This window comes from Ceratotherium simum, chromosome 6 (assembly GCF_057802395.1).
Source record: "Ceratotherium simum simum isolate JZ-2026a chromosome 6, ASM5780239v1, whole genome shotgun sequence".
Classification (NCBI taxonomy): Eukaryota; Metazoa; Chordata; class Mammalia; order Perissodactyla; family Rhinocerotidae; genus Ceratotherium; species Ceratotherium simum.
The window spans coordinates 44,905,982-44,918,556 of NC_141905.1; the positions used below are offsets into that span (position 1 = coordinate 44,905,982).

The window sequence follows — 12,575 nt, forward strand, 5'->3', positions numbered from 1 at the left end:
TCTGACCTGTTGCACAAGGTTATTTAAAAATATATGGCTTAGTTTTAGCTTGATGACAAATTTGCAGAAATAAATCCCACTGAGCACTCAGGTATTTGTATTCATATCCTGTACTTTATAACACATTGGATATGGGAATCAGGTAGGGGCCTGAGAAGTTAGAAATTTGAGGCATGAAAAACAATGAATTTGTGATTTAACCAGAACAGTCAAGGGTGAAATTAAATAGATTAAGGAAGTCCATTGCCAAGGTACAGGAGTCAACAGCTAACCTGTCTTTCCTGTGGCAGACGGATTATCCACAGACCATAGAGAACGGGATCACCCAGCCCCCAAATTGCCTTCTAGTCTTCACTATGATCTCTATTTGGATATTTTGCATACACAATACATCCCTGGCTATTCCATCCAAAATTACTTTTTTTCAAGACAATTCTGAATATACTTGTTATTAAAAATATTTTTGTGTATTTCAAAACTAATTAATTATACTTTCATGAATGCATCATCCAAAACAAACACTTTGGCTGTTGGGAACAGTATTATTAATAGATTATTTTTATGTATCTGACTAATTTCTCTTCATTAGTGTTGTGAGCCTTTAAAATTTTTTAAAATTATTTTTTGTTTGGTCCAGAATAAATAAAGTGTTTGTTGGATGTGAAAATATCTTATTGGAGGGATTTGGAACCTGTTGGAAGACTAAAGCTTGGTGGAAGTCATCTAAAGGAGTCTGACTGGGAGGAAATGTAGCCGAGCCTTTACTCCTGGGCTGTTTCTGCTGGTGAGGACATAATGAGAACAGAGACTTCTGAGCAGCTGTCATGGAGGGATGTTCAAAGGGAGATTGTAGCTGGGCAAACTGTAGTTCAGAAAAATTCAACAAACCTTCTTTCAGGACCAGCTCTTGCCAGGTTGTAGTTTACTAAGATAAACATGACACAGACTTGGTCTGAAGGAGCTGTTGTGAAAAGATCACATTATTTTTCAATGGAATACAACGTGTACTGAACGAATATAGAGGAGAGGCATTTAACTTAGACTAAAAACAAGGAAGATTTTCTAGAAGAAGGGAAGCCTTACCAGGTTCTTGAAAGAGAAATAGAAGTTAACCAGGGGAAAAAGAGGAGGAAGGGCATTTCAGCAGAGGCACAGCAAACATAAATTTGGTTTGTTGTGGCTAGAGAGTGAACTATGAGAGTAGAAACGGTAAGGAGTTGGGCAGGGCTAGGATACAGGAGAGTCATACTTGGCTTAGCTGTATGGAGAAAGTCTATCCATAAATTAAATAGTAACCAACCTGTGAATGTTTTAAATATTTATGCCCAACTTCCTCCTTCTTTCCTTTTCCTTCATTCTGCCTGCCCATAAATTTATCGATTAAACATCTATTCCTCTACCAATATTCACACAGAAATACACAACAGTTTTTGTCTACTCTCTGCCACTATGATGGTCTTAACTAAGGCAGTGGCCATATATATAGGGGGAGGGAATAGTCTTGAAAATAACTTCTCTCCGAAATACAAATGGAAGAGATATTTGGTAATCCAAGAATTGTTTTGTGTAAGATCGGGTCAGGTTTCCTTTATTCTCTCCTTCACAAATCTCCTCTTCCTTCTTGTTATTCCATTTCCACTCTCCATATATATTGTCTTTTTTCTTTTAATCATTTTTATTGTTAGTGAATTTATTAAAGAATTGACTTCACGTATATCGCATCGTACTATACCTGTGTGTTTATGTGTCTGTGTTCTATTTGGTGTCTAACCTTCTCCACCTGAGATCCTTGAAGAAAGGAGCTGTTGATTTTTTATTCCCATGTTCAGCACAGAGTAATTCATCTACAAATTTGACTAAATGAATGAATAATTTTTGAATGCATAAAGGAATAAGAAACTAGATGAACAAAATATTATGAGAACATAGGAGCGAAAGATAAATTTTTGACTGGGGATGTGGGCCAGTTTTCATGGAACAGGTGAAATCTAGTTTTACCAAGAGAAGCAGAGATTTGCCAGGCAGAAGTAGAGGCGGAAATGAACCTAGGTAACAAAACTTCCCTAAAAATACAAGGTACGTTCCAGCAAGAGTAAGGGGTCTGATGTGACTGAAGGGCATGGTGCTTAATTCTAAGTAAAGGATAATGAGACCATAGCATCCTTTGAAATGTTATCCTAAACCATTTAGGTTTGAAAAACTTAGGCATCCCATTTTTTTCTTTTTTTTTACTCCAAAGGAAATGTATCAGATTTTTGTGCAGAGAAGTGCCATTATTTTACCTTTGATTTGGGTGCATGAATATAATTCTCATAGAATGAATAGATGAACGCAGGATGATAACAAAGCTTCTGAGAGATAAGTGAGGAAACTATTGCAAGAGTAGGGGCGACAAAGGGGCACATAGATATGGTGACAGATAAAAACTAAACTATTGGTGGTGGACATGATGCAGTCTAGACAGAAACTGATATATAGTAATGTACACTTGAAATTTACACAGTATTATAAGCCAATATGAACTCAATAAAATATTTTTTAAAAAAAAGAGTAGGGGTGGGGCCTGCCCCTTGGCATAGCGGTTAAGTGCACATGCTCCGCTGCTGGCAACCAGGTTCGGATCCCGGGAGTGCACTGATGCACTGCTTGTCAGGCCGTGCTGTGGTGGCGTCCCATATAGAGTGGAGGAAGATGGGCACAGATGTTAGCCCAGGGCCAATTTTTCTCAGCAAAAAAGAGGAGGATTGGCATGGATGTTAGCTCAGGGCTGATCTTCCACACAAAAAAACAAAAAGAAAGAGTAGGGGTGAAAAATAATGAGCAGCTGTGCTATGTCAGCGGATATAGGAAGGGGAGGAAGGAGTGTAATGAGTATGAGAGATTTTAGATCTAAAAATATTGTAACTTGAAATTCCCTGAATATTGACAATGATGAAGAGAGAAAAATTGTAGATCTCTGAGATTTTAAGCTTCACCTGAGAGATCACATACCTTACCCCATAGAATAGTGCTTGTCAAAGGCCTTATTATTCATGCCCATGTGCATAACAAGTAGAATTTTAACAAATAAATAAATAATAAACCTTGAGATCATCTTTCAAATAACACACATACTTGGATGGCTTTAAGCAAATTTGATTTATGCTGCAGTAACAAGAGTGTGCCATGTCCATTTAACTGCATCACACAACCCTATGAGACTCACCAAGTACCTCCTAGGAGAGTGTTTTACATCTCAGAAGTGTACATTTGACATCTTAACAGGCAAAGCCTTCACATTTTAATTATTATGGATGTTATAGCTCTTTATACTATTTATATGTTCATTATCATGAGATTCTTGGCAGGGTATTAGCAGTGTTTGAAGTAATGAATTAGTCATCCTTACTGATTGACAGGCACTATTGTTAAGGTTTGTTCAGCACAGGGATAATAGACTATTCATAAGTAATTTGTATTTACCTTTTCATAGCAAACATATAAACGTACTTTCTGTTATTTTCAAGTCTATCTATAATAAATTTTTAAGATGCTAATGACATATCAAATTAATGTATCAATACTATATTAGAATTGCAAAATCTGATATAAAGATTTTATATATTTCTTTTCCACAAATCAGTGGGTGATGTATCTGTTATTGTATAATGCTATTTATGCCTTTAAATCCTTGCTAAATATATACATATATTCTTTCTTCCTTTCTTTCTTCCATTTTTCTGATCTGCTTCCATTGATGAATCTATACTTTTGACTCCAGACTGGCAATATGAGGGTAAGATGACAAAAATGAAAATTCCAAACAACCTCATGAGCATTGCTTGTCTGTCTTTGTTTTATTCTCTTTAGAACATTATTAAAATTCTATTTGCTCTCTTTAATTAGACCCTTTATCACAGTTAAAGTCCAATTATGTTTGTTTCTGTTGTGAAGATTTAATTACAATTTATCCATGTTAATCATTCCTTTATGTTATTTCTTTGGGTTAAATTAACATCCCATTATCTCTGTCCTGAAGGACTTCTGCCCTCCAGTGGTCTCTACTGGTGTTTTCCAGTAAGATTTGAATAGTTTCTTGGTGTACAAAGTGACTGTGTTATAATGTGGTAAGGAATCTATGTGGTTCTTATGAAAATTTTTTAAAAATAAAAAAATGTTAAAAGTAATTATACATATTAATTTGATTGTAGGATTTTTCTTTTTAAATATCGATATAAATCTCAATGAATTCGATCCCAGAGTAAGTGCCCCTGCAGTTGTGACTTCTTACCTGTGGTTGTTTTCTCTCTTTAGATTGCAAACTAGCTAGAGGAGGACCACCAGCTACCATAGTTGCTATTGATGAAGAGAGTCGGAATGGTGAGTGAGCTTTATGTTTTACAAATGACTTATCTTTACGGGGGATTTCTTCTAATTTCAACCCTAGGTCTCTTATGTGTGAAATTACTAAATCTTCAATCCAAATCCACAAACAGTTCATGTTTAATTTTTTTTCCCTGTATACATTTAAATTATACCATTCCCTGGAAATGCTTTATGTGGATTATATCATGAGAAAATCTTTCAAGGACTAGAAATAATGTTTAGTTTTGATTGTGAAGGAATCATTTGATTCAGGATCAATCCAAGATGCACCCAGATGCCTGCTGGAATTTTTCTTTGTCAATAGGTAAAGTTGACTATCATGCATAGAGGCACCTAGTCATCTAAATGAGACACATTGTATTCCTCCAAAGGAAGTGGACCACAAGGTAGGATGCCAATACTGCTAACCTGAGTTGGCTGGAATCTGGTAAAGTTTAGATCCATAGCCTACTAGATGTGGCAATTTAGGAACAGTTAATGGGAAAACTGAAAGTTCTTGGAGATAGAGAACCTGACAAAAGATCTCGAGTGGAGGAAGAAGTCTGAATTTTCATGAGGTTGCCGTAATTAACAACTAATACCTAATTCATATCAAGTTCTTCTTCAAAATGGTAATTTTCCTTATCAAAACCAAAAATAAATATAATTAGCACTTTCGTTCCACAACACTCTCCTAGCCTCTCTAAACTTTAAAGGTTTGTAAATATTTAAAGATTTTCTTTCTCTATTAGGTGGCAGTAAAATAGAAATCTGTTGAATCTTGGTTTGTATTTTAAACTATTCTAAGTGTGAGAATGTGCTCTGTGGCTCATTTTGTCTACTAGCTCTGTAGTGGACCTTCTATTAGGTTTGTTTGATTTATAATTTCTGTCTATTCTAAACACTGTGTTTCCAAATTTATATTATTTAAAAAAATAATTATATCAATTGGCTTATTAGAGAATTACATTTTTCCTGGAATTCAACTGATGTATTTTTGAAAACTTCTATAATATATATAATACTTTCATTGGTTCACTTCATCATGTATTGTGCTGTATTAGAAACACTCTTTTTACTCCTTTGAAGAGTTGGCATAAACTTTTTATTTTCTGGCACATCCTTTGGAATCAGGCAATAATGACCACAGCATTGCTGGCCTATGTTTAAACAAATTTAAGCGTCTATACTAAATTTTAGCAACATTAAAAAACTCATAAAAATTTGAGTGTTTTGATGATTTTTAAAAAGTCAATCCCTTTTGAGCATGAAAGCATATGCAGTTAATGAGTGATTATGATGCATTTAAATAAATTGGAAATAAATCTTGTATGTGTCTGCAGAAAAGAAAAAATATATAAATACAGTGTACCAGAAAAATTTTCTGTCTCACATGTGGAATTATGGTTTATTTATTGTTAACTATTTTTCTGTGAACAAATCTGTATTTTTGAAATGTTCTACAATGAAAACAGTTTGCCGTTTTAACCAGAGACAAAAAAAAAAGATAAAAGGCCAATCTATATTTTATTTTCTTCTTGTTCACTAGTTCCCTTGAACATAGAAGTTGAGCTGAACTAAAACATTTGGTTCTACTAAATAATTTTGTTTTAACGTGTGATTCTATACAGAGCTTATTTTTCCAACCAGATAATTATAGCCACGATAATCATGATATTTTATCTCTTCTTGTGCTGATTAGATCCCACTTTTCAGAGGAGCTCAGGAATTCTGCAAAGATGTTGTCATAGCAGTGTTGTATGGTAGCGTGTGGTGAAAGTTCAATATTTGTGTTTTAGAAGAACGTGACATAATATAGTGTAGTCATGTTGTACTCTTTAATTGGCATATTTTGTAGAAACTGCCAACTACTCAGAATGCTGCCAAAGTTATTTGAGTGTCATCACAAGGAGTATAAATACCGATCTAGAGACTGAATATTTTACATTTTCCTTTTACTTTAAATTTCTAAAAATATAGTGATCAAATGAACCTCTGCCAGATATTATAATGTAGTGTGTAATTGTCTTTGTCTTAAAAGTCTAAAAGAAACAATTCATGAAAATGTTTTTCATATTTTTCTTCAGGCAATCTAAGAAACTTCCCAATTAGACAGTTAATTCTGGTCAGGCTCTTAAACTCTCTTAATTTCTCTTTTTCTGCATCTTTTAATTGGTAGTAACAAAACACGTGGGTATCCTATTTTACTGGTTTAATAAGCACTCATTTTTAAAGGTTCTGGAGCTTCTTAAAAGTAAGGCATAGCAAATCTTTTATTAAGCCAAACTAGTAAGTTTATTGTGTGTCAATTTCCCTTTGGCTTACTTTATTGATGTCTATAGCTAAACAATCTCTATTGCTAAATATAACCTCTACTAAAGTATAGCTTTTAAATCACTCTGTTTTCTCTAAAATCTATACTTAATTTTCTTATATAAGTCACTGAGTTACATTTATAGAATGTCCATTGTTTGTCACATGCATCTGCATCATTCAAGATTTTTATGCTCTGTGGGATGGAAATATTTCCTCTTTGTGAATATGTATGCTAAATGCATTTGCACCAATGTATATGTTTGAAAGAATTAAAACTGGAACAGATGGAGATCCATAAACTTCTTTCTCACCCTAGGCGCTGTTAGATTCTTCCCATCCTTGATCATTGTCCTCAACACCATTTGATACCAGATTCATTATATCACCCTCGATCTGGACCAGGAGCTCTTTTTTATCACCACTATCAGAAAATCAAGCTTTTGTTGTAAGGCCACAAAGTCAACACATAAGAGACACACGTTGGTTCCTGACAACCACCAGAAAGCTCTCAAGCTTGTATGTAGCACAGGTTTAGTGTGTAATTATCTTTAGAGGAGAGAATGTATACAAGAAACACACTTAGGCTATATTATCTTGTTTAATAAAATGAGAACGTCTAAAAATTCTTTCCGGAAAACTTACATACACACAAAAACCTGCAGAAGGATGTTTATAGCAGTTTTATTCATAATTGCCAAAACTTGGAAGTAACCAAGATGTCCTTCAGAACATGGACAGATAAATAAACTGTGGTATAGTCAGACAAATTCAGTGCTAAAAAGAAATGAACTATCAAGTCAAGAAAAGATATGGAGAAACTTTAAATGGTTATTACTGAGTGAAAGAAGCCAATCTGAAAAGTCTACATACTATATGAATTCAACTATATGACGTTCTGGAAAAGGCAAAACTATGGAGAAAATAAAGTTCAGTGGTTGCTAGGGATGGGTCGGGGAGAGATGAATAGGCAGAGGACAGGATTTTTAGGGCAGTGAAAATACTCTGCATTGTATTCTAATGATAGATATCTGTTATCATACATTGGTGCAAACCCATAGAATGTATAATACCAAGAGTGAACTCCTCTAAGGTAAACTACAAACTTCTGGCGATTATGATGTGTCAATGTAGGTTCATTCTTGGTTAAAAAAAAAGTACCATTCTGGTAAGTGATGTTGATAGTGGGGGAAGCTATGCGTGTGTCTGGGAAAGGGATATATGGGGAATCTCTGCATCTCCCTCTTATTTTTTTGTAAACCTCAAACTGCTCTAAAAAATAAAGTTAAAAAAAAATCTTTTTGGAAATATATTTTTTAGTTTCCCTGGACTCTGAGTTGCTTATGGCATTGAGTCCTTACTGGAAGGAGAGAAGAGCAGTTTCATTGGGACTATTTAAAGCCTGCTTCTGAATGCCAGCTAAATCAAAGTCCTGACTGCTTTACAACAATTATCGAATGGCATTCAAACAGGCTTTGAAACAACTGGTTCAGACTTATTCTCAGAACCTGGATAAACATACAGGCAGTGCTGAGTCAAAGGGATAAGGAAATGATTCAAAGTCATGGTTAAAACATAACACTATTATTGTACAAAAATGGATTCAGAGGCAAAAGGATATCAATATCTATATGAGACCTTAGAAAGCCCACCCTAATGGTCCTCAGATTTAAAGTCAAAAAGATACTATGGGCTCGCAGCAAATTTGAGAAATGAAAGATGATGCTGAGTGTCTCTATAGTTTGAAAGCAGCACCAACAAAGGATGCCACAGCTGAGTCAATGAAGAAGTTTCTTTTTCCTTGTCAGGGCACATTCCAGAGCCAGGATATGAACCAGGTTGAGGACTACAGACCCTTACATGCTTCCAGGGAGGTAGAGGAGGTCTTAGAAAGGAGCAATGAACTCAGTTGTTCACCCCTTTCCCGGAGTTTCTCTGGTCCAAGCATGCAGTTAGAGGAGGGTGGGAAGGGGTGTAGAGGTTGATCTTTCATTTGAAACATTTATGGTATTGAGGTTATTCCTCAGCATTCTTTTCCTTCCATTGTCAAAACCACTAGGCTTGGAGGAGTAGGAGATCAAATTTTATGTTGATATTTTTCTTTCCTTATAGTTGCCAATTACGTACCCCTGAGTGTATAGGGAGGAGTTAGCCAAACTCTGCCCTGCACACCTCTGAAGGGTCCCAAGTGAAATTGCACACGCTCCTAGTAAAAGAGGCCTTGCACTCATGGACATAAAAACCTCAAGTAACCAATATGTCTTTATGAAAATTCTCAAAGTTTAAACAAAGTGTGATGTGATAAAATTTTTGACATCTAAGTGTTCAGAATCCTCCCCATTTACCTATGTTTCTTCATTCTTCTTCCTTCTCTAAAGACAGAAGAGTCAAAACTGACAGAAAGTTTTGGCAAGAAGAACAATCAGAGTGGAAGAAGAGTAGACTGTTTATAGAATAGCTCAGAGTAGATGACCAGAACCCCAGATGTGAGACTGCCCAATATTCAGAAGAGAGGGAACTGAGGAACCAAGATGGCAGCATCATGCAGTCTGGAGGACAGTGTTCTATTGGGGTAAAGTGAAAGACTCCCAAGAGGTCATGGATCCTAGGAGTATATAGTAGATGGAAAAATGTTTCAGTAATGGCTGCTATAGACAGAGTTCTTGGCTCATGTAAATATCTGAAGAAATGTTATTAAAGATTGAATTTTTTCTATAGGCCTGTCCTTGGGCCATGCTTCTTTCAATGTGTCAAAACTAGGACACCAGTTTAAGATGTCCCTAGATGTAATTGTCAGTCTTTCTCTCTGTCTCTCTCTTTGACTCTCTCTCTCTCACTCCCCCTCAGTTCTATAATAAGTAATTAAATTATTTCAAATAAGGCACATAGCAGAGTGTTGCCTACATAATTTACATATTAAGTGAAATCTGAATTACAGGATACTTTCTAAGACATTAAGCCTTTGAAAAATTGTATAGACCTTTATTCATGAAAATAAAAGGGAGAGGGGGGTCTAGTATGTATGTCTTATGGGAGGGATAGTTCTCAGTGTTTGATTTTAAACAGTTACTTTCTGTAGGCACTTTTGTCCCACCTCTGTTCTGCGTTGTTGTCTTATTGCTAAGGTAAATGATATCTCTTTCTTTAATGTTTTCATCACCAAATCTCAGAACAATTCTATACCTGAAATATGGAAAAATTAAAAGGCAAATTTAAAACAAATAAAAGAAAATATGGTTTTGTGCAGCAGACTATTGTTGGGGGAAGAGGGAGAATCCCCCTCTGCCCTTTCCCTTAAGGTTCTTATGACAGGCTAAATAATTAACAAGACAGGTTAGCAGGAGAAAATAATACCAAGTTTAATAACATGTATACATGGGAGAAAGCAGGGACACTGCGTTTCTCAACACAATAGCAGAAATTCTCGTCTTAAAGACCATGTTCAGCCAATGACAAAGGAGGATGTTGGGGGGGGTGGAGTCAGTTACAGGAGATTACCACTAAAGAACGGCAAACAAGAGTAAGGCTATTATGCAGACCTAAGGCCTCACCTTCCACATTGATAAGTTTCTAGAAATGAGGTCATCTCCCCTCTTCCCAATACAGAGAGGGAGATACCTTTACAAATGGAGATTTCCCTTATAAATGTAAATGTTTGTCTGGCAACTCCTAGCAGGGCCATCCAGAGAATGTGGCCAGAGAGACAGAACTTCCCATAAGATGAGTCTGTTGGTGCCTTTCCTATTGTAACATCTATTTTACGTTATATTACAGCCATCAGATAAAAGATCTGTTCCAGGAAGGAGTTACTATGTCAAATTCTTTAGGCAGTTAGTGGGGGAGGTCAAAGTCCGTCAGAGAAAACAATCAAGGTAAAGAGATATATTTCAGGATGGCCAAATCTTGATCTCCCACACTATACACTAATGAAACATAGCAATTCTAACAATAATAGAAATTCTTTAAAGATTAAGGTAAATTAACGGATGGCTGCACAAGCTTATAAAATACTAACAAAATACTAATATTTTGTATGAAGTTATATAGGATCATCAGTGTTGACATCAGGCAAATGATCTTTAGCCCAATAAGGCAGTTTTGTTTTTCTGGATAAATAGGAAAATATTGTTTTTGGTTCTGTAATTTTATAACATCCTAACTTGATTCTTAATTGCCCAAAAATTACATCTTTTTATGATATTAGTGGTCTTCTGGCTAGATTGCCTATGAATGTTGCATAGCACCGTAATCACGATTACAAACTTCTTTATTGTCCTTCTATTGTTTACTTTTCCCAGTCATCATCAAGTTATTTGTCATCATCAAGTAACAATTCTGAGTTGTCATCATCAAGTAATAGTTCTGAGTTATTTCCAGTGAAAGCTGTCCACATTGATGAGGAAATAGAATTTTTCCATCAATTATGAAGGAGGAAATGAAACTACCCAAAATACATTTGCCAAAGTTAGGCCTAAATTGATGTAAAAAATAATCATGCCCAATTCCTTATGTATTTTAATCCTCTTATTATTGTAACTGTAAGACAAACTGTCATAATAGAAAACAATTTGTCTCTGCTCATTACTGCTGAAGCTACATGCGCAATGATGCATTCCACTTCTTTTCATTTGCGACAACGAATCATTTTCTAAAAGGTCGACAGCTGCAAAGCTTCTGAATATGTATCTATGAAATGATAAGTAGATGGAAAAGTTTCTAAGCATTAAGGAAATAGGTTGTTACTTATCACCTCAAGTTATCTAGAAATTTATTGACGTTAGTCATATATTGGATTTCATTTATGATCTTCTTTTTCTCATTTGTTGACTAAAAAGCACCCAATGTGCAGTGGGATTGCTGGAGGTAATGGAATGATCATAAAACAAAGGATAGAAGAAGCACACAAAGCAGACAAAAGCTAGGCCAGCGCACTAGGGCATTTTATAGAAGGAAAACAACTCTGTAAAAGTTAGTGGCTCCTCATTTACTGTTTAAATTTCAAAATGCTGAGGTTATTGGCGATCATGAAAAGATTAAATTGTGCAAAGTAACCCCTGGTTTCTAAAGAAATGAAAAATATTTTTAAGAAAAAATATTCTATTCTAATTGTATCTTTCCCTTTTGTTTAAATCCTTTATCTTCATCTCATGTCTAATACGAATAAATCTGAATTATATAAAATTAGATTACATCACACACACGCACATACATATGCTCTTAATCCCAATGATGCTGTTATAATGAACCATTTTTCTATAGAAAGAGTACCAAAATCCTAAGTCAGTAAGGCAAACAGCTGAAGCCAGTTTTGATTTCATTGGCATAGACTATTGTAACACGGGCCTTTGTGGGCAATAAGAATGGGCCTGGATGGTTTAAGGAGGGAAGGCCTATTAGGTTCTATCCACTTGTAATCATAGAGAAAAGAAGATCCTCCAATTTGCTTTATAATAATAGGAAATTCTGTATGTTAAAGATGTCAGTCTAATTTAAATTTTGATTTCTTTTATGAGCCAAACAAAACACATCTGTGCGCCTCATATGGCCCACAGGCCACGAGTATTTTGACTTTTAATTTAGACAACAAAGATGAGACAAGTGAATTAGGATAATGTAAAAGACAGAGATTCTTCTACATGGAGGAAGGAGCACCCATAGGGTGACACTTTTGTTGGTGGGAGTGAGGGGACTCGGCTTTGAGCTGTTTTTGCATATCCAGCACACTGTGTACACTTAGGTTGTAAAATTTTTGCATTTAGTTGGGGAATGAGTCCCTGATGGAAATTATTTAGGAACTTAGGGATAGAAGAAGCACCAAAATTTCTTTACTTGTTTTAGAATAAAGCTCCCAGTGTTTTTCTCTGTCCATAATCTTCCTTGAGGCCTTAGATTCCACCATTCTCCTTGCTCCCTAAAGA

At 35.4% G+C, this 12,575-nt stretch overlaps 1 protein-coding gene across 7 annotated transcripts in view; it reads left to right on the forward strand.

The window, feature by feature from the left end:
- The window catches only part of PCDH15 (protocadherin related 15), a 1,681,754-nt gene that overhangs the window by 1,018,174 nt on the left and 651,005 nt on the right, over positions 1-12,575 (forward strand). For all 7 annotated transcript variants that reach the window (XM_087432193.1, XM_087432194.1, XM_087432195.1 and 4 more), the window contains one exon: positions 4,294-4,359. In XM_087432193.1, coding sequence (XP_087288319.1) covers positions 4,294-4,359 — 66 coding nt within the window. The remainder of the gene's footprint in view (positions 1-4,293; positions 4,360-12,575) is intronic.